At 41.1% G+C, this 23,725-nt stretch overlaps 2 protein-coding genes across 2 annotated transcripts; both read left to right on the forward strand.

Annotated features, from left to right (window-relative positions):
- The first annotated feature begins 5,907 nt into the window (after positions 1-5,907).
- Positions 5,908-21,659, forward strand: LOC117409993 (zinc finger protein 721-like). The gene is made up of 5 exons (XM_059021858.1): positions 5,908-6,039; positions 7,833-8,992; positions 11,325-11,331; positions 12,584-13,390; positions 17,827-21,659. Exons 2-5 carry the CDS (start codon positions 7,841-7,843, stop codon positions 19,593-19,595), a joined length of 3,735 nt encoding a protein of 1,244 aa, XP_058877841.1. The 5' UTR covers positions 5,908-6,039; positions 7,833-7,840; the 3' UTR covers positions 19,596-21,659.
- LOC117409978 (zinc finger protein 572-like) lies at positions 10,869-13,843 on the forward strand. The gene is made up of 2 exons (XM_059021890.1): positions 10,869-11,006; positions 12,584-13,843. The coding sequence occupies exon 2, from the start codon at positions 12,592-12,594 to the stop codon at positions 13,426-13,428; it is 837 nt and encodes a 278-aa protein (XP_058877873.1). The 5' UTR covers positions 10,869-11,006; positions 12,584-12,591; the 3' UTR covers positions 13,429-13,843.
- Positions 21,660-23,725: the final 2,066 nt, after the last annotated feature.

Below are 23,725 nucleotides of genomic sequence, written 5' to 3' on the forward strand. Positions count from 1 at the left end.
GGTAAAGCATAGGGAAGCATTGTAAAGCACAGAGAGGTCTGGTAAAGCATAGGGAAGCATTGTAAAGCACATAGAGGTCTGGTAAAGCATAGGGAAGCATTGTAAAGCACAGAGAGGTCTGGTAAAGCATAGGGGAGCATTGTAAAGCACAGAGAGGTCTGGTAAAGCATAGGGAAGCATTGTAAAGCACAGAGAGGTCTGGTAAAGCATAGGGAAGCATTGTAAAGCACAGAGAGGTCTGGTAAAGCATAGGGAAGCATTGTAAAGCACAGAGAGGTCTGGTAAAGCATAGGGGAGCATTGTAAAGCACAGAGAGGTCTGGTAAAGCATAGGGAAGCATTGTAAAGCACAGAGAGGTCTGGTAAAGCATAGGGAAGCATTGTAAAGCACAGAGAGGTCTGGTAAAGCATAGGGAAGCATTGTAAAGCACAGAGAGGTCTGGTAAAGCATAGGGAAGCATTGTAAAACACAGAGCGGTCTGTTAAAGCATATTAAAAAACATTGTAAATTGTCACTTTTAAAAGTTTTCCACCGTAAAAGCACGTAACATACATACAGACAGATACGAGAGACAGGCAGGCAGGCAGACAAGCATTGACGTTTGAACAGTGAGTGGTTGACAGAGAGTTATTTGTTCTATTAAGTCATATATTTCCCTTTATTCTGCCGTATCGTACATTATTTAATTGTATTATATAACATTTGAAAAATGAATATATATATAGATTTTTCAAATATTATATAATACAATTAAATAATGTATATACATATAAGCAACAAACGTGTTTATAAATGGGGGAAAAAATACGTCTTACCTTTGTACAGCTCCGCATGTATTCAGCACTGCTTACACGCTTCAGACAGCTCGGCGTGTTTCTCAGAGAGACCTGAATACAGTTGAACAGTTCTGGAATTTGGGTTTTTCAAAGTCACACCCACGAATACACAGAAAGCGAGTCGTCAGGGACGCCACACAATTCAGACAGCTATGAGTAAAATGTTATTGAAATAAACTTTTGACCTGATCTTAAACGGACCGCGAGGAGAGTGTCTGATCAATTTGCAATTTCGTTACTTCTTTTAATTAAATTTAATTAAATATGTATTATGAAATGAAAAACAAACGTGTTATGTTTTTATTTTATCTTGATTTTTTGTAGGTTTATTGCAGTCGAATATATATTGAATAGTATTTTGTCATATGCTTGTTCTTACTAGAACTGAAGTCACTGTATTTATCTTGCTCTTAATTGCATTAATACTTGTACTGTGATTCTTGAAATGTATTTTTGTTTACGACTGTAAATCGCCCTGGATAAGGGCGTCTGCTAAGAAATAAATAATAATATATATATATATATATATATATATATATATATGAACAGACCGTATAAAGGCTGTCCATTTAAAGAAGTTTTTTTTCCAATTTTGACGCAGGTAACACTGTGATTTGATTGGTTGGCCTTGAGTCTAGTCTATGGACAGCTAGAGTTTTAAGCTGAGGGAACACGAAGCCACGTTTTCAGGATCAGCAGCGGGTTTGAAGACCCCCATCCGATGAGAGACCTAGTTTGAGGTTTGCTGAATCAAACCCCGAGTCTCCCTGCCTGGTGCGACGCGCAGTGGCCCCAAAACCTGGTCTCCTGAAACCAAGTTCCAAGCCACACAAAGCGGCTTTCGGGTGATTTAGCTTTCAGCGCCACAAACCAGGCGCTGTTGGCGCCCCAGTTTGTTTACATCAACTTAAAAAATAAATTAAAAAAAAACCCGGAAAATTGCAAGAATAGACTAATCCTTTTTTTAGAGTGCTTTCGTGGGCAGCAGTGTGGAGTAGTGGTTAGGGCTCTGGACTCTTGACCGGAGGGTCGTGGGTTCAATCCCAGGTGGGGGACACTGCTGCTGTACCCTTGAGCAAGGTACTTTACCTAGATTGCTCCAGTAAAAACCCAACTGTATAAATGGGGAATTGTATGTAAAAAATAATGTGATATCTTGTAACAATTGTTAGTCGCCCTGGATAAGGGCGTCTGCTAAGAAATAAATAATAATAATTTAATCCTGTACTTTAGAGTACTGTAATCTGTCACAAGTGGTATTTAATCTGTAGTATTTTGTATTTAATTATATCCTGATGTAACTATCACTGACACTGTTATCTGCTCCGTTATTGAATCGTATTTTGTCACACTTGTACTTGCTAGAACTGAAGTCCTTGTATTTATCTTGCTCTTAATTGTATTAATACTTGTATTGTGATCTTTGAAATGTATTTTTGTTTACGACTGTAAATAGCCCTGGATAAGGGCGTCTGCTAATAAATAAATAAATAAATAAAATAAATAATAATAATAATAATAATCATAATAATAATAATAATAATAATAAAATTAAAAAGTCTTTTTTTTAATTTATACTTAAATTTATTCTTTAACCCCCCCCCCCCCCCCAAAACCCAGAAATTCAAAGGGTAAGAGGGCACGCTCCACCGAGCAGCGAGGTAAATTCGACGAATTTCCGGTCGTGTTGATGGTAAATTTATCCCACGGTTGGGGCAAACGCTGCTCAGTAAATCTGTGCCGTTTGAACTGTGGTTAACGTTTCATTTCATTATTTTTTTTTAGTTAACTGGAATTTAAATCTCAGCTAAAAATGTAAATGCCAGTCTCCTACTATGAGCAAGATAAGTGTTTTGACTGAGATAGAGAAAGGTGCCCTCTTCATGACCGCTTCAGTAGGCGAGATGAACCATTAGCAAAAAAAAAAAAAAAGGCAGCCGAGCCACCAATGCATAAACCACACACTCTGTCTCGATTATTTCCTGCATTTCAAAACTGCCACTTTCATATCTTGTATTTTGTTTTAAACCCCGCTCTCAACTTTTCAATTTTCCCTCATACCTTTGACTTCCAGCTTTCGCTTGAAGGCATTTCTGCTATTTATTCAAAATTAGTTTTATGCCGGTCGAGTCGCGCTATAAGAACATAAGAACATAAGAACGTTTTCAGCTTCAACAACATTACTGGGGAGTTGGTTCCAGACCCTCACAATTCTCTGTGTAAAAAAAAGTGCCTCCTATTTTCTGTTCTGAATGCCCCTTTATCTAATCTCCATTTGTGACCCCTGGTCCTTCTTCCTTTTTTCAGGTCAAAGAAGTCCCCTGGGTCGACATTGTCTATACCTTTTAGGGCTCTGGACTCTTGACCGGAGGGTCATGGGTTCAATCCCAGGAGGGGGACACTGCTGCTGTACCCTCGAGCAAGGTACTTTACCTAGATTGCTCCAGTAAAAAAACAACTGTATAAATGGGGAATTGAATGTAAAAATAATGTGAAAAAAATGTAATTGTATGTAAAAATAATGTGATATCTTGTGATATCTTGTAACAATTGTAAGTCGCCCTGCTAAGAAATAAATAATAATAATAATAATAATAATAATAATATATTGTTGTATTACTTGTATTGTAACACTTGAAATGTATTTGCTTACGATTGTAAGTCGCCCTGGATAAGGGCGTCTGCTAAGAAATAAATAAATAAATAATAATAATAATAATAATAATAATAATAATAATAATAATAATAATATTTGTTATTATTATCTGCACTGTCTGTAAACTGCACTGTCTTTAAATACGAATCTTGCGTTGTAACCGAGTCTGTGCTGCCCTGTGACTCCTGTACGAGTCGCCTGGGATAAAGCAGGGGTCTGCCGAATGAATACTAATAAATAATAAGATAATACAGTACTATAATTTTTTTGGGGGTGGGGGTTCCCCTTCTCCCAGATTGCATGCGAGAGAAAATGTCACCTATACCGCAAAACCTCCCGATGACCTTCGCGTGCAAAGCTAGTTTTAACGCAATTAGTCATAAAAAAGATTAGTGTGTCTAATGACAGAAACACAGAAGTGTTAAAGAAAATACTACACTTAGGAATGACGTCAGATAAACTGCAGCGCTCCAGCTTTTAATCAGATACAGCCTGTATTCGGAAAAGACACTGGCAATTATATTTAATATACGCGATATATTTATATATTGTAAACGAGCGGCACTCACTCGGGTTCGTGCCCCTTTAAAATTACGACCCAGAAACACAGAAATGGATTTTTCCAGCGCTGTCGCGCTATTATTTTAATAAACAAAATTCAAACGAACACCTAACTCCGTTTGGAGCGCTTACTGCACAGGTATTTCCCTGACTAACTTTCAGGACGGATAAGCCGTTTACCTGACGCACAGAACCAACACTACCACACTTAACAAAGCACTTACTCTCAGGACTCGCTCTGCCTCCTTCTGCCTCCTTCTGCCTCCTTCTGCCTCCTTCTGCCTCCTTCTGCCTCCTTCTGCCTCCTTCTGCCTCCTTCTGCCTCCTTCTGCCTCCTTCTGCCTCCTTCTGCCTCCTTCTGCCTCCTTCTGCCTCCTTCTACTCCGCAGCTTCGAGCAGACTGACTGCTCTCCTTTTAAACCCCGCACCTGGATCTAATTTTCCAATAACGCCCAGGTGCGGATAATAATTAATAATAAAACAATTAAACACAATTAAACTAACCAATAAAACAATTAACAAAACAATTAGCAAATTAAATGAAATAATAAAGCAACCAATCCAACCAATTAACAAAAGGTGCATTTCTCTCGCAGGGAGGTTTTAACCCCCTCCCTGCTGTCTCTCACAACCCGCTGTCTTACAATATTTATATAAACCCCAGCTGGTTAAATTATCTTGGTATTCAGAAAGGCTATTGTTCCTGTTCTGTCTGAGGTTGGGGCGGCACGGTCCTGGGTTCGAATCCGGCCTAGGGTACTGTCTGTGTGGAGTTTGCATGTTCTCCCCGTGTCCAAAGACATGCTGACTAGGTTGATTGGTCACTCTAAATTGCCCTCTGTGTGAGTGAGTGTGTGTGTGGTGCCCTGCGATGGACTGGCGTCCCGTCCAGGGTGGAGTCTCGCCTTGCGTCCTGTGTATGTCGGGTTAGGCTCCGGCTCACCGCGACCCTGTAAAGGAGTAAGCGGTTAATGATAGTGGATGGATGTTTGAGGTTGGGTTGCAAACACTACGGTGGCTGATTTTTTAAAAAAAAAATTAATCTCAGTTATTATTAGTAAAGATATATATTTTTTTTTAATCAAATAAAATAGTTTAGAGAAAGCAACATTTAAATCATTGTATTATTATTATTATTATTATTATTATTATTATTATTATTATTATTATTATTATTATTATTATTATTATCGAGAAGTTAACTTATATATATATATATATATATATATATATATATATATATATATATATATATATATATATATATATATATATATATAATTACTGAATATATACATACATATATACATATAAATACATTTCAAGAATCACAATACAAGTATTAAGAACATAAGAAAGTTTCCAAACGAGAGGAGGCCCCATTCAGCCCATCTTGCTCGTTTGGTTGTTAGTAGCTTATTGATCCCAGAATCTCATCAAGCAGCTTCTTGAAGGATCCCAGGGTGTCGGCTTCAACAACATTATATATATATATATATATATATATATATATATATATATATATATATATATATATATATATATATATATATATATATATATATATATATATATATATATATATATTTATTAACTGGTGAGATTCGTGTTAACCCTATAATATTATTGGCGATGTAGGGTTTTTATTATTATTATTATTATTATTATTATTATTATTATTATTATTATTATTATTATTATTATTTCAAAGCTACACAGAGGCGTTCCTTACAAACTACAATTCCCAGAGACGCTTGCGCCCTGCTTCCTGCGCTCCAGGGATGCCAACCGGAAAAGGGCATGTGGAGGATCCCAGCCTAACAATCGCGACACAGACAGAGAAATTCAGAAGGTAAGGATTTTAATACGAGATGGTCGTGTGGAGGGGTCGGTTCAGTTAGCACGTTACTGGAGCCAACGCGGGTGCACCGTAGTTTTGTCATGGCGAGAGAATAAAGGAAATTTAGAGCGTGAAAGAAAATGGAGGTTTTGTTGTACGGCTTTTAGAAAAAAAAAACAGTTTTTTAGTATTACTGTATTACTGTTATGATGTGTATATTTATTTCGTTTAAAAGTGCCGTTTCAGATTTTATATATATATATATATATATATATATATATATATATATATATATATATATATATATATATATATATATATGTAACTATCACTATTTAATCATATCCTGATGTAACTATCACTATTATCTGCTGTATTATTGTATACACTTGTACTTTGCTTGAACAAAAGTTATTGTATTTCTTGCTCTTATTGTATTACTGTATTGTAACACTTGAAATGTATTTGCTTACGATTGTAAGTCGCCCTGGATAAGGGCGTCTGCTAAGAAATAAATAATAATATATATATATATATATATATATATATATATATATATATATATATATATATATATATATATACAATTTTAACATTTTATATCAATCTTTATTTTATATAGCGCCTTTCACAGTGGACCTCCATCACAAAGCGCTTTACAAGATAGTGAGGAACAATGCAGGAATACAGTGAAATACAGGGCACAGGACATTAAATGCAAACAGTAAAAAACAATGCAAATACATTAAATACAGGGATAATACATTAAATACAAGGCTAGGATGTGAATTCTAGACATTGTGGATGCGCGTGTCACACAGAATCACACGAATAAGATGATGTGAAAATTCTGCAATAGCAATTTAGACAGCAGCTTATAACAGATATCAGGCTTAGAGACTATACTTATATGTTATATAAGAGACTATGCTTTAGCTAAGTACTATACATAAGGTAATGAAGGTTCACAAAAATGTGAATAATTGATTCAAAACCAAATCAAGGGTCTAGTGCTATATATTATAAAGACATTTCAGAGGGCTGGATCGCATCAATATCAGGGTCACAATATTTCATGATTAAACATAATATTTATTAAAGCAGAAAAAAAATCACATTCAAAATTATATAACAAATGTTCCTAAATATTTAAATACTTAACTGAAAAAGATTTGTATTATTTTTTTATTTTTTTGGACACCTTTTAATGACTATTTTTTACCATCAGTGAATTATCAAAAAAAACAAAAAGAAAACAGGTCTAAATCAAAAATAACTACAGACAGGTGAAATGTCTCCTTCTCAGGACAGAGCGATCTTCAGCAGAAATATCCATCTTTGATGCAGTCGGTGTCTTTTTCATTGAAGGCATTTTAAAGAAACCGCGCAGCTCTGCGCAGTCGTGTGTTCAATCATTTACCAGGAAGGAAGCAAACTAAACCGGCTGCCAGGTTCCTGAACGCAGCGTGACAGGCAGCGCCTCAATCAGGCAAACGTTGGCTGCATTTATTTTTAAGTGCTATATATATATGGGCAGGAGTGTGGAGTAGTGGTTAGGGCTCTGGACTCTTGACCGGAGGGTCGTGGGTTCAATCCCTGGTAGGGGACACTGCTGCTGTACCCTTGAGCAAGGTACTTTACCTAGATTGCTCCAGTAAAAACCCAACTGTATAAATGGGTAATTGTATGTAAAAAATAATGTGATATCTTGTAACAATTGTAAGTCGCCCTGGATAAGGGTGTCTGCTAAGAAATAAATAATAATAATAATATATATATAGACAATTCTTTCAGAAATGTGAATTTTCACAGGGGAACTACATATTACACAATTGGCAAGGGCTACTTTTTCATGGAAATCCTGAAATCTGTGCTAACCCTGAAGAAAATACAGCCTTAACTATGTGTTATAAAATGTGTTTTTTTTTTTTTTGGACAGGATCGCAAATGGAAGCCGTCCGCATTAAGGAAGAGGATGAGAAACCGGGATCGGGATCTGGATCGGGGTCGGAAAACACGGCCGGCGACGTGGCGGAACTCGGGTTCGTCCACGTTGTGGAGGATCCCGACGAAGCCTCCGAATCGAACGCGTCCGAAGCCTCGGGAGAGACAGCCGGGCGGGAATCGGGTCTCCCCTCGTCTTCCGAAACGAGCGGGCCGGGCCCCGTCCCCACCGATCATGTCTGTCCCGACTGCGGAAAATCCTTCCCTCACTTGGGGACGTTTCGTCGACACCTGCGAGGCCACTCGGGAGAAAAACCCTTCCCGTGCCCCGAGTGTGGGAAGACCTTCTGCCAGCGAGGCAGCCTGAGAGAACACCTCCGCACCCACACCGGTGAAAAACCCTACCGCTGCCCGGAATGCGACGTCGGCTTCAGCCAAGCCCAGACTCTGAAGAACCACCGGCGGACTCACACCGGAGAAAAACCTTACCGCTGCGGCGACTGCGGGAAAGATTTCAGCCAGCTGGGCAACTACAAGCAACACCGCCAGATCCACTCGGAGGAGGACAAAATCTACCACTGCGGGGAGTGCCGGAGAACCTTCCGCAGCTACGGCAGCCTGGAGGCCCACGGGCGGGTCCACAGCGCCGCCGGGAAGCCTTTTCGGTGCAGCCAGTGCGGCAACGGCTTTGCCAGACTGGTGACCCTAAAACAGCACCTGCAGATCCACTCCGGGGAGAAGCCCTACCACTGCGTGGAATGCGGGAAAAACTTCGGTCAGTCGGGGCACCTCCGGAGGCACCAGCGCACACACTCCGGGGAGAAGCCTTTTTTTTGCCCGGAGTGCGGGAAGAGATTCAGCCAGTCCGGGAGCCTGAGGGAGCACGAGAGGGTTCACACCGGGGAGCAGCCGTACCAGTGCGCCCGCTGCGACAAGCGCTTCAGCCAGCTGGGGAACCTGAAGGAGCACCAGAGGGTCCACACGGGGGATAAGCCGTACCAGTGCATCGACTGCGGGAAGAGTTTCAGCCAGTTCGGGAATCTCAAGGAGCACAGGCGGCTGCACACCGGAGAGAAGCCGTTCCGCTGCGGCGTCTGCCTGAAAGGGTTCTCCTACCACAGCCAGCTCAAGGGCCACAAGTGCTGCTGCGGGGATGTTTAGGTCGGACGGTTTTACTCTGCGGCCGTTTCCTTGGTTCGTTGGTTGGGGTTTGTTTTATTTTTTTAAAGTCTCACCGCATTTCCAGATGAAGAAGGCTGCTCTGTGCAGGGCAGCTATGATTCTCCAGACTTAATAATAATAATAATAATAATAATAATAATAATAATAATAATAATAATCGCTGTGATTTGTTCCTTCATTTGAAGCAGGTGTAATTGGGCAGCAGTGTGGAGTAGTGGTTAGGGCTCTGGACTCTTGACCGGAGGGTCGTGGGTTCAATCCCAGGTGGGGGACACTGCTGCTGTACCCTTGAGCAAGGTACTTTACCTAGATTGCTCCAGTAAAAACCCAACTGTATAAATGGGGAATTGTATGTAAAAAAATAATGTGTAAAAAATAATGTAATTGTATGTAAAAATAATGTGATATCTTGTAACAATTGTAATATATATATATATACCTTCTTCTCAACCAGATCCCCTGTACATTTTATTAGGAATCTGATCACAGCCTCGACTCCACAACCCTCATTAATTCAGTGCAGAGGGTCGCCATGACGATCCTTTAAGTTCATCCCACACTTGTTCAACCCACCTTTTTCCCCTTCGCCATTGCCGATCCACTTTGATGTCTCTCGGAGCAGCCGGACCAACACACACCCTCTGTCACGCCTCTTTCCAGTTCAGACATGAAATATTAAATATGAAAAATATGAAAAATAGTGATATTAAACTGCAGTTACAGTGTAATTCCAGTCCAGTCCAGTCTAGTGATATTAAACTGCAGTTACAATGTAATTCCAGTCCAGTCTAGTCTAGTGATATTAAACTGCAGTTACATTGTAATTCCAGTCCAGTCTAGTCTAGTGATATTAAACTGCAGTTACAATGTAATTCCAGTCCAGTCTAGTCTAGTGATATTAAACTACAGTTACAATGTAATTCCAGTCCAGTCTAGTCTAGTGATATTAAACTACAGTTACAATGTAATTCCAGTCTAGTCTAGTGATATTAAACTGCAGTTACAATGTAATTCCAGTCCAGTCTAGTGATATTAAACTGCAGTTACAATGTAATTCCAGTCCAGTCCAGTCTAGTGATATTAAACTACAGTTACAATGTAATTCTTGTGTGTTTGGCTTACCTGTCATTAAACCTTCGGAGGGAGGCTTTATACAAAAGGTACATTTGTATTGTATTGTATTATATTGTATTGTATTGTATTGTATTGTATTCTTCTATTGACGTTTGAATAACTTTATTAGTGTTTTACTTGACTTTGGTGCCACCAAGTGCTAGGATCTCGCTACTGCACCCTCTCTCTCTCTCTCTCTCTCTCTCTCTCTCTCTCTCTCTCTCTCTCTCAAATTCAAATTCAAATTGGCTTTATTGGCATGACAATAAAAAGAACTGTGTTGCCAAAGGACATACATGGCATAACCGACTCAAATATACAGACAAATATTTTTTTTAAATACTAAACAGTATCCCTCCTCCCTCTATATTAATATAGTAAACAGAATCCCTCCCTTCCCCTCTATATCAAACAGTACCCCCTTCCCCCTCTATATTAAACAGTGCCCCCTCCCTCTATTAAACAGAATCCCTCTCTCTCTCTCTCTCTCTCTCTCTCTCTCTCTCTCTGATTACGGCAACACATGCATCTTTTTGTTTTGTTCAGTTTTTTTTCAGTGGCAAAATATTTATTTGGTTAATTGTTCATATAGCGATTACAGTCCTCAGTCGTCATAAATAAAAAAAATAAATAATTTTCTGGAAAGAACAAAAAATCCTACTACCTAAACGCGACTACAACGAGGCAGTTAAAAACTCCAACTCCCAGAAGCACTTGCGGTCCGTCATGCGCTGTAAACACGTTCCCCCACTTTTCTCCTTGACAACACGCAGTCAACCGGAAGAGGAATTCGGCTGTCAGTCTGCCGGGAGAGAAGAGAATATACATATATATATATATATAAGTATATGCATATATATTAATTTAAAAAAAGGTAAGACGATAACTGCAATGGCACTAATACTATTTAAAATCCAAAGAGAAATAGTTGTTCTGTTATAATATCGTAATATTAAAATACATCTTAAGACATTAGTTTATTTTACGGAGAGATGTGGTCATGTTATTACTGCTGCTCTATATAAAATCATTTACTATATAAAATCCAAACCATTCTTTCAGGAGTACGAGAGAAGCTAAATCGTTTTTTTTTATTATTATTAAAACGTGGAAACCGTTGATGATTATGAAGCATTTAAATAATTGTATGGTTGGGACGGTTATGTTGTGTGGCAGGGTTCATGAAAATCAGGGAACGGGTAACTGTATGTAACGCAGTACTGCTATATAAAATGAACGGGCATCTGTCCGTCTATCTATCTATCTGTCTATCGATCTATCTCTCTATGTATCTATGTATCTATACTGTGTTTGCATTTTGATCTATCTATCTATTTGATTATCTGTATCTGTCTATCTGTCTATGTGTCTGTCTGTCTGTCTATTTATTTATCTGTCTGTCTTTATCTATCTATCTATCTATCTATCTATCTATCTATAAACTGTTTGCATTTCGATCTCTATCTCTCTGTCTCTCTATCTATCTGTATCTCTGTCTGTGTGTCTATGTGTCTGTCTCTATCTAGCTATATCTATTTATCTATCTGTCTGTCTATCTGCCTGTCTGTCTGTCTAAATAAAATTAGATAACGTACACAATCGAAGACTAAAGGAAAGTATATATATATATAACATTTATTAATAATTCATCAGTGTACTTATTTGCTAATCTGTTACTCTATATAAACAGAATATTTTACCTGACAATTTGAATACAACAAATAATTGGTAACTTAATTATGGGATTTGTCATAATAATAATAATAATAATAATAATAATGATGATAATAATAATAATAATAATAATAATAATAATAATAATAATAAATCACGTTTTATTTTACATGAAAGATGACAGACCTGTAATGATCTAAACGAGAGACAAGCTTGCCAGTCGCTGGCCGTGGTTCTGAAATATCTGACCGTCGTGCTTCACCCTTTGCTGTGGAACTGTCTCCCTAGCTCTGTGAGAGATAGAGGGTTCAGTTGTAGGGTCCCTGTGCTGTGGAACGCTCTCCCTGGTTCTGTAAGAGATAGAGGGTTCAGTTGTAGGGTCCCTGTGCTGTGGAACTGTCTCCTTAGCTCTGTGAGAGATAGAGGGTTCAGTTGTAGGGTCCCTGTGCTGTGGAACTGTCTCCCTAGCTCTGTGAGAGATAGAGGGTTCAGTTGTAGGGTCCCTGTGCTGTGGAACTGTCTCCCTAGCTCTGTGAGAGATAGAGGGTTCAGTTGTAGGGTCCCTGTGCTGTGGAACTGTCTCCCTAGCTCTGTGAGAGATAGGGGGTTCAGTTGTAGGGCCCCTGTGCTGTGATGTTGACTTAGAGATACAGAGATTACCATTTTGAAGCTCCGAATGTGCCACAGTGTTACAGAAAATGAAAACACAAGACTTTCTAACAGCTGGTATTGTTTCGGGTCCCCCTCCACCCCCCCCCCCCCACCCCCCCCCTGCAGGATCAAGCATGGAGCCAATTCACATCAAAGAAGAGGCTCTTGATCCACAACCTGTAACTGCTTCAGAAGAGATCTCTTCACCAGTTAAACCAGAAGAGATCATAACTGTCATCATTAAAAGCGAGGGAGAAGAAGATGATGACGAGGAGGAAGAGGAAGAGGAAGACACAGAAACTCAATCCTCAACCGCCAACCTCCTCCCGGAAAATTTGTCCCGGGGTTACCGCTGCACCGAATGTGGGAAAAGTTTCAATCACGCAGGCCACCTCCGCCGACACTGGAGAATCCACACGGGAGAGAAGCCGTACGTCTGCCCAGACTGCGGGAAGAGTTTCACCCAAGCGGGGCACTTGAAAAAACACAGGCGGGTCCACAGCGGAGAGACACCGTACAGCTGCCCCGACTGCGACAAAACCTTCAAGCACTCGGACGGGCTCAAGCAACACCGCGTCTCCCACACCGGGGAGAAACCTTACAGCTGCCCGGAGTGCCGGAAAAGCTTCAGCCGCTCGGAGCTGCTTAAAAACCACAGGCGGGTTCACACGGGAGAGAAGCCGTACCGCTGCTCCGACTGTGGGAAGAGCTTCGGGGATTTGTGGAATTGCAAGAAGCACCGGCTCATTCACACGGGAGAGAAGCCCTACCGCTGTGCCCAGTGTGGGAAAAGCTTCAGCCAGAGAGGCACCCTGAAGAGGCACGGCCGCATTCACACAGGAGAGAAGCCGTACCGCTGTGCCCACTGCGACAAGAGCTTTACTTTCGATAACCAATTGAAGAATCATAAATGCCAGACGCGCAAAAAGCTCTGTGGAGAGAACCCAGTCGGGACTGAGGGGGAAATCTAGCCAATGACTTAATCAATATATCTATCTATCTATATATTTGATCTCCTAATGCTGCAAACAACGCACACAAAAATGTACTCTAATTTGTTCAAACTCCCTGTGTTGCAGAGTGTTACGAGATACAGGCTAGACAAAGAGATCCCTTTTATTGCACTAAACTAAAAAGAATCGCAAGCCTCAAAGGTCTGTCCTTCACATGAAAGTAGTAACGTTTTATTTTTCCTACTTTCTCCTGAAGAAGAGACCTCTGGAGGTCCGGAAAGCTTGCGATTTAATTTTGTTTAGTTTGTGCAGCAAAAGGGCTGTCCTTCTCTTCGTCTGTCTCGTCGTCTGGACACGGCTGTTGAATTCTGTACGCATGTCGACACTATGACGTCAAACGCTAAAGAAATAAAGAGATATCATTATGCCTGATGTTTGGAGAAATGTAAAAAAAGTGTCAAATTTTGTGTGTGTGTGTTTTTACTCGCTTACGTTCATGAATCTCACATTGATTGTACAGCTGTGGCCAAAAGGTTTTGCATCAGTTAGAATTTTAGGATTGAGAATAAAAAGTATATAATTTATATAGGAACATCCTTTAGAGTTTTTATTTCACATCATGTGATCAAAGAAAATTATATCGCAAAAAAAAGTCTACCAGAAGTCATAATAGTATACAGTAAGTATTTCATTTTAGATTTCTGAAATGTCATATTTTTCATTGTCAGTTTTTTTTTTCTGTTAGGTATCTGGAAAACTATATAGAGGGTGTGTGATTCAATATGTTAACAAGGGAACATTATTCAGCAGCTTTCACTGGACTCTATGAAGCTGAGGGAGTTCATTCTATATAGAGGGTGTGGAATTCAATATGTTAACAAGGGAACATTATTCAGCAGCTTTCATTGGACTCTATGAAGCTGAGGGAGTTCATTCTATATAGAGGGGGTGGAATTCAATATGTTAACAAGGGAACATTATTCAGCAGCTTTCATTGGACTCTATGAAGCTGAGGGAGTTCATTCTATATAGAGGGTGTGGAATTCAGTATGTTAACAAGGGAACATTATTCAGCAGCTTTCATTGGACTCTATGAAGCTGAGGGAGTTCATTCTATATAGAGGGGGTGGAATTCAGTATGTTAACAAGGGAACATTATTCAGCAGCTTTCATTGGACTCTATGAAGCTGAGGGAGTTCATTCTATATAGAGGGGGTGGAATTCAATATGTTAACAAGGGAACATTATTCAGCAGCTTTCATTGGACTCTATGAAGCTGAGGGAGTTCATTCTATATAGAGGGGGTGGAATTCAATATGTTAACAAGGGAACATTATTCAGCAGCTTTCATTGGACTCTATGAAGCTGAGGGAGTTCATTCTATATAGAGGGGGTGGAATTCAATATGTTAACAAGGGAACATTATTCAGCAGTTTCACATCTGTTTGCTGTTCAATCATTATTCTAGTACTTTCAATCACTTTCGGTGACCCCCAATTTGTTTGAAAAAATAAGTGTCTCTGTATTTGTACCCGCGGTTGTTATCGCTGGGCTTATTATGAATCAAAGTAAACGTGTTAACGTGGCGAGTTTTAACGGCGCTGGTACTGCAGCGTACAACCTGACTGCACAGCAGCGGGCAGTTCGGAAACTACAACTCCCAGAACCACCCGCGACCGGCTTCCTGCTTCCAATGCGCAGACAGCCGGAAGAGGGAGAGAGATAGAGAGAGTCCTTGAGGATTGAAATACGGAGAAAGAGAGATACTGTATGAAAAGGTAAATATTGAGCAAGACAGACAAAAACAGCGAAGAATGACAGTGGCTTTTAACTTCTTAAGGGAACTGCAACACGCAGGTTTATAAGTAAACAAAAAGCCGGGGAAAAAAACGGTGTAATTCGATATTTTTGTTTTGTTTGGTATTGTTTAGGCTGCTAAAAATGCGTTAAAAAAATAAAATAAAATTGCTGTGTTTTGTAAGATTCTGTTTGCAAAATAATAATAATAATAAAATGAATAAAAAATAAGAGATTAATATTTTTTTTAAACAGTGTATCATTGTCGAAATAAGTCATTTCATTATTTTAACCCCCCCCCCTCCCCGAGAAACCGATTTGAAGACTTTAGATCTATGATGATAATGATAATACAGAAATTGAATGAAAGAAAATACGTTTTTATTTAATTAAGGCATTTTGTGTTATCTTTCTGTATTCTTAAGTAGACCTGATATTATTATTATTATTATTATTATTATTATTATTATTATTATTATTATTATTATTATTAATTCAAGAAGGCTAGAATTTAATACAATAGAAATTTGCAAGTAACGAAATATTGAATTGACCAAGAAACACAATATAAATTTAACTGGCACCTCATTTCTGTTCATATTACGACGCAACTAAAACGTCAGCTATAGACGTACATATTATTATAGATAAATACCAGAGGAACCGCACCTGTATACAGAGCTGACTATAATACTGTAAATACAGGACCAATTAATTCAATTAAACGATCTGTACAGTGCATTAATTACTACCATAGTATGTAGGAATCAGATAGGCAATTATTATTAAGGGCAGCAGTGTGGAGTAGTGGTTAGTGCTCTGGACTCTTGACCGGAGGGTCGTGGGTTCAATCCCAGGTGGGGACACTGCTGCTGTACCCGTGAGCAAGGTACTTTACCTAGATTGCTCCAGTAAAAACCCAGCTGTATAAATGGGGAATTGTATGTAAAAATAATGTAAAAAAAATAATGCAATTGTATGTAAAAATAACGTGATATCTTGTAACAATTGTAAGTCGCCCTGGGTAAGGGTGTTTGCTAAGAAATAAATAATAATATTTAAATACAAGATACCATTTTCTACAAGGTATTTAACACTATAATACCAATAATAATTATTTATTTCCTATCCAGGGCTTCTTACAATTGTTACAAGATATCACAACATTTTTTACATACAATTCCCCATTTATACAGTTGGGTTTTTACTGGAGCAATCTAGGTAAAGTACCTTGCTCAAGGGTACAGCAGCAGTGTCCCCCACCTGGGATTGAACCCACGACCCTCTGGTCAAGAGTCCAGAGCCCTAACCACTACTCCACACTGCTTCATCATCATCATCATCATCATCATCATCATCATAATAATAATAATAATAATACAAGAAGTTGAATCAAATTATCAGTTTTATGCTTCAATTATGATTTATTGTTTAATACATATATATATATATATATATATATATATATATTCTTGTCAATATTCTCTTAACAGATACATTTTTAAAATAATAAAATTGGAGGCAGTTATTATTTTTCTTATTAATATCACACACAGCTGATATCTCCACCTGCTTTGCCAAGTACAAAGAAAGTTATATTTTTGAAAATCAATAATAACCCAATTTCAAGCTTGTTAGAATTTCTCGTTGATTCCATTTTTTTTTTCTAATGGTAAAGTCTGACTTTTTTTCATCATTTCAGAGGATCTTAGTGTGCAGTAAACTGTTGTAATTGAAAATTCCAGTAGAGAAATCTGTATACGTTTTTATTTTAAATACAAGAGCAAAATAAAAAAATAAACAAAAATGAACGTTTTGCATTTAAAATGCAGATGCACTGTTTTAAACAGGAAATGTCTACAGGGCTGGGAATCAGACTCCCGCTGCACAGCAGTGTGATCCGGTCCTGGTTTCACTAGGAGTTTAATAATAAGACACACCTGAGCTTGTTACCTAGACACACTGGGGGCTGGTAGTAAAACCTAGACTGGGTGACACTGCTGTGCAATAGGAGCCTGATTACCATCCCTGCAATGTAATTCCAGTCTAGTCTAGTGATATTAAACTGCAGTTACAATGTAATTCCAGTCTAGTCTAGTGATATTAAACTGCAGTTACAATGTAATTCCAGTCTAGTCTAGTGATATTAAACTGCAGTTACAATGTAATTCCAGTCCAGTCTAGTGATATTAAACTGCAGTTACAATGTAATTCCAGTCCAGTCTAGTGATATTAAACTGCAGTTACAATGTAATTCCAGTCCAGTCTAGTCTAGTGATATTAAACTGCAGTTACAATGTAATTCCAGTCCAGTCTAGTCTAGTGATATTAAACTGCAGTTACAATGTAATTCCAGTCCAGTCTAGTGATATTAAACTGCAGTTACAATGCAGGGCTGGGAATCAGACTCCCGCTGCACAGCAGTGTGATCCAGTCCTGGTTTCACTAGGAGTTTAATAATAAGACACACCTGAGCTTGTTAGCTAGACACACTGGGGGGTGATCAAGCTGGTAGTAAAACCTGGACTGGGTGATGCTGCTGTGCAACAGGGTCCCTGGAGTTGTATATGTTTTATGAATTATGTAATATATATATATTTTTTTCATTATCGAATGTAGATTTGCAGTCTGGGGTTGAACTCTCAGAAAGGCTTGCGCTCTGCCTTTGCAAAGAGAGAAGAAACGGGCTTAAGATGGAGCCCGTACTCATCAAAGAAGAAGACGAAACAGAACCTCTCCCCGTTACAGAACCCTCCGAACCTGTCCGGATACGAGAGGAGCTCCCCAAGACTGTCGTCTGCATCAAACCGGAAGAGATTGAAACCGTGATAATAAAAGAGGAAGTCCTGGAAGAGGACGAACTCGATCACTGGGAACGGCCCGCTTCGCACGCTCTTCAAACGCCAACGCTGCCGGTGATTTCGGACCCGGTGAAGGACGCCAAACCCGCCTCTCGGGCCTCGCACCGGTGCTCCGACTGCGGCCGGACTTTCAACCACACGGGGAATTTTAAGAGGCACCAGCGAATTCACACCGGAGAGACGCCGTACCGCTGCTCCGACTGCGGGAAGAGTTTCCGCCAGTCGATACACCTGAAGGAACACGTGCGGATTCACACAGGAGAGCGTCCCTACGGCTGCCGGACTTGTGGGAAGAGCTTCGCCCAGCTGGCCACGCGAAAGGAACACGAGCGTCTTCACACGGGAGAGAAGCCGTACCAGTGCGGCGACTGCGGGAAGAGTTTCCGGCAGATGGGGAACCTCAGGACGCACAGGAGGACTCACGACGCCGCGGCCGCCAAACCCTATCCCTGCTCCGGATGTCGGAAAACCTTCTCCCAGTTGGCCAGCCTCCGAGAGCACCAGCTGACTCACTCCTCCGAAAACCCCAACCCCGAAGGCCCAGCAGTCTCAGGCGGGGCAGGTCAACAGCTAACCCTCGCAGATCAGAAGCCCTTCCCTTGCGGCGACTGTCCCAAAGTCTTCGCGAACGTCCGAAACCTCCAGAGACACCGGCGGATTCACACCGGGGAGCGGCCCTACGGCTGCCCGGATTGCTCCAAGACTTTCCGGCACTTGAACGGGCTGAAGAAGCACCGGCGAATTCACACGGGCGAAAAACCCTACCCCTGCCCGGACTGCGAGAGACGGTTCAGCCAGGCAGAGCAGCTCAAGGAACACCTCCGAATTCACACGGGAGAGAAACCTTACACCTGCTCCTGCTGCGGGGCCAACTTCCGCCACTTGGGAAACTTCCGGAAGCACGAGCGTCTCCACACGGGACCCCCGGTCTCCTGCCAGGACTGCGGGAAAACGTTCCGCCACCCGGACAGCCTCAGGAAGCACCACCAGCTTCACACGGGGCTCCGCAAGCCCTACCCTTGCGCGGACTGCGGGAAGGTTTTCGGGCAGCTGGGGAACTTGAAGCAGCACCAGAGGAGCCACACTGGGGAGAAGCCCTACCTGTGCCCCGAGTGCGGGAAGCGATTCGCACAGCTGGGTTCGTGCAGGGAGCACCAGAGGCTGCACTCCGGGGAAAAGCCGCACACGTGCGCGGAATGCGGGAAAAGCTTCCGGAAGCTGAACGCGCTGAAGGCGCACCGGCGCGTGCACACGGGAGAGAAGCCGTTCAGCTGTGAGGAGTGTGGGAAGAGCTTCAGCCAGCTGGGGCCGCTCAAAACGCACCAGCGCCTCCACACAGGAGAGAAGCCGTTCAGCTGTGAGGAGTGTGGGAAGAGCTTCAGCCAGCTGGGGCCGCTCAAAACGCACCAGCGCCTCCACACGGGTGAGAAGCCGTTCAGCTGTGAGGAGTGTGGGAAGAGCTTCTCCCAGGCTGGGCCTCTGAAATTACACCAGCGCCTCCACACAGGAGAGAAGCCTTTCCTTTGAAACGAATGCCAGAAGAGCTTTGCTTCCTTCAACCACCTGAAAACTCATAAGTGCCACGTCTGAATAGGGTCATTATTATTATTATTATTATTATTATTTGATGATGAATTAGTCATTTAACAGACACTTTTATCCAAAGCGACTTGCAGAGATTAGTGGGGTAAACTCTACATCATCAACAACTGCTACTGCAGAGTCACTTCCTATAGGAGCTCGTTTGTTTGACGTCTCATCCTGAAGGACGGAGCACAAGGAGGTTCAGTGACTTGCTCAGGGTCACACACACACAGGGAGTCAGTGGCTGCTGCAGAGTCACTTCCAATAGGAGCTCGTTTGTTTGACGTCTCATCCGAAGGACAGAGCACAAGGAGGTTCAGTGACTTGCTCAGGGTCACACACACACAGGGAGTCAGTGGCTGCTGCAGAGTCACTTCCTATAGGAGCTTGTTTGTTTGACGTCTCATCCTGAAGGACGGAGCACAAGGAGGTTCAGTGACTTGCTCAGGGTCACACACACACAGGGAGTCAGTGGCTGCTGCAGAGTCACTTCCAATAGGAGCTTGTTTGTTTGACGTCTCATCCTAAAGGACGGAGCACAAGGAGGTTCAGTGACTTGCTCAGGGTCACACACACACAGGGAGTCAGTGGCTGCTGCAGAGTCACTTCCAATAGGAGCTCGTTTGTTTGACGTCTCATCCGAAGGACAGAGCACAAGGAGGTTCAGTGACTTGCTCAGGGTCACACACACACAGGGAGTCAGTGGCTGCTGCAGAGTCACTTCCTATAGGAGCTTGTTTGTTTGACGTCTCATCCTGAAGGACGGAGCACAAGGAGGTTCAGTGACTTGCTCAGGGTCACACACACACAGGGAGTCAGTGGCTGCTGCAGAGTCACTTCCAATAGGAGCTTGTTTGTTTGACGTCTCATCCTAAAGGACGGAGCACAAGGAGGTTCAGTGACTTGCTCAGGGTCACACACACACACAGGGAGTCAGTGGCTGAGCCGGGATTTGAACCTCCTGGTATGAAGCCGCTTTCTTTAACCACTGAGCCACCAAGCCTCTTTATTTCCTGTCTGTCTGTATACCCGCTGTTGGGTTTGGCTTCTCTCTGGTGTGGGGCGTGGACTTGAGTCCTTCCATTACTCTGGAAGTAAATTGCAGTTACAAGACAGGGATGGAAATAAGACTCCCGTTGCACAGCAGTGTGATCCATTCCTGGTTTCACTAGGAGTTTAATAATAACACCCACCTGAGCTTGTTACCTAGACACACTGGGGCTGATCAAGCTGGTAGTAAAACCTGGACTGGGTGACACTGCTGTGCAATAGGAGTCTGATTCCCAGCCCTGCAATGTGATTCCAGTCCAGTCCAGTCTAGTGATGTTAATCTGCAGTTACAATGTAATTCCAGTCCAGTCTAGTGATATTAAACTGCAGTTACAATGTAATTCCAGTCTAGTCTAGTGATATTAAACTGCAGTTACAATGTAATTCCAGTCCAGTCTAGTCTAGTGATATTAAACTGCAGTTACAATGTAATTCCAGTCCAGTCTAGTCTAGTGATATTAAACTGCAGTTACAATGTAATTCCAGTCCAGTCTAGTCTAGTGATATTAAACTGCAGTTACAATGCACAGCAGTGTGATCCGGTCTTGGTTTCACTGGGAGTTTAATAATAAGACCCACCTGAGCTTGTTACCCAGACACACTGGGGGCTAATCAAGCTGGTAGTAAAACCTGGACTGGGCGACACTGCTGTGCAATAGGAGTCTTATTCCCATCCCTGCTGAGTTACAAATTTCATAACTATGAAACAGTAAATAATACTAGAAATACTAGAAGCAGCTATATATAGTGAGTTATTTATTTATTTATTTATTTATTATTTTTAAGTGAGTTTTGTGTAGTATTTCTGGGCACCACGGTATGTGAAACAGGTCTTTATTCATTAATATTTTGACCTGTGATCGGAAAAGAACTGTGTGTATTGCATGACTTTAGTTACGTAGCGTTTGCTGTCAGTGTCCTTGTCTGCTGGAGTTAAATAAAAATCCATGCGCATTATTCAGAATGGACTCCCTTTTCTTCTATCTGTTAGTGTACAGCTGTGGCCAAAAGTTTAGCATCGCCTAGAATTTTAGGATTTAGGGTTAAATAAAATCTAAAAACATATACACACAAGTTAGATCTTTTATTTCACATCATGTAAGAAACTGCAAAATGATATCGCCAAAAAAAAAAAGGGTCTGTACCGGAAGCCATAATACTATCACAGTAAGTATTTCATATTAGATTTCGAAAATGTCACATTTTTCGTTAGTGGAAAACTATACAAAGCGGTGTGTAATTAAATATGCTAACGTAACATTATTCAGCAGGCTTCGTTCGACTTTATGAAGCACGATGAGTTCATTCTATAGGGGGATGCAAAACTTTTGGCCACAGTTGTACCTTCGATTGAAAATAAAACTGTATTTGATCGATATTTATATGTTAGAGTTTCCTTGTTTATCATTGTTCTAACAGGCAAGGCCGAACAAAGGGCTAGAAACTCACACTAGCCCTGCTGCTGCTGCTGCACCCAGTCCTGGGGTTCAGAGCTCCCCTCAATGAAGTCTAGTATTATTATTATTAATATTGAAATGATCAGGAGCCAGGAGTTTGAGCAGGGTTAGAAACTCACACTAGCCCTGCTGCTGCTGCACCCAGTCCTGGGGTTCAGAGCTCCCCTCAATGAAGTCTATTATTATTATTATTAATATTGAAATGATCAGGAGCCAGGAGTTTGAGCAGGGTTACAAACTCACACTAGCCCTGATGCTGCTGCTGCACCCAGTCCTGGGGTTCAGAGCTCCCCTCAATGAAGTCTAGTATTATTATTATTAATATTGAAATGATCAGGAGCCAGGAGTTTGAGCAGGGTTAGAAACTCACACTAGCCCAGCTGCTGCTGCTGCTGCTGCACCCAGTCCTGGGGTTCAGAGCTCCCCTCAATGAAGTCTAGTATTATTATTATTATTATTATTAATATTGAAATGATCAGGAGCCAGGAGTTTGAGCAGGGTTAGAAACACACACTAGCCCTGCTGCTGCTGCTGCACCCAGTCCTGGGGTTCAGAGCTCCCCTCAATGAAGTCTATTATTATTATTATTATTATTATTATTATTATTATTATTATTATTAATATTGCAATGATCAGGAACCAGGCGTTTGAGCAGGGTTAGAAACTCACACTAGCCCTGCTGCTGCTGCTGCACCCAGTCCTGGGGTTCAGAGCTCCCCTCAATGAAGTCTAGTATTATTATTATTAATATTGAAATGATCAGGAGCCAGGAGTTTGAGCAGGGTTAGAAACTCACACTAGCCCTGCTGCTGCTGCACCCAGTCCTGGGGTTCAGAGCTCACCTCAATGAAGTCTAGTATTATCATTATTAATATTGAAATGATCAGGAGCCAGGAGTTTGAGCAGGGTTAGAAACTCACACTAGCCCTGCTGCTGCTGCTGCTGCTGCTGCTGCACCCAGTCCTGGGGTTCAGAGCTCACCTCAATGAAGTCTAGTATTATCATTATTAATATTGAAATGATCAGGAGCCAGGAGTTTGAGCAGGGTTAGAAACTCACACTAGCCCTGCTGCTGCTGCTGCACCCAGTCCCGTCTCTATAGCGTACACATTTATCATTTTACACACAAATGAGATACAGATCGGTTACCTCACACTCCAAACTGTTACTTGTTAAAATTAACTGTTTTTCTCCAAACCACCATATTTCACAGCACCCGTTTAAATGTAGAAACGATGTGAGCCCCGTGTGTGTGTAAGATAAGCTTCACGAGATTGCATCTGTCCGTTGAGTTAAGTGGTTACGACACGTACTGATATGTACTGTGCTGCCATGGTCAGTCTTATTATACAGAATTACATGTGTTTGATGGATCAAAGCACAAGAGTAATTAGTCTATCTATCTATCTATCTATATCTATATATATGGTCTGCTGGTTTTCATTCCAACTGAGCTCTTAATTACTGAACTAGACCCTTCATTGAACTGATACATTTGTTTAATTAGACATTTTTTAAAATTGTTTTCAGCTCGTAAACTGTTACAGATTTCCAGTTTCATATAAA

Source organism: Acipenser ruthenus, unplaced genomic scaffold (genome assembly GCF_902713425.1).
Source record: "Acipenser ruthenus unplaced genomic scaffold, fAciRut3.2 maternal haplotype, whole genome shotgun sequence".
Taxonomy (NCBI): Eukaryota; Metazoa; Chordata; class Actinopteri; order Acipenseriformes; family Acipenseridae; genus Acipenser; species Acipenser ruthenus.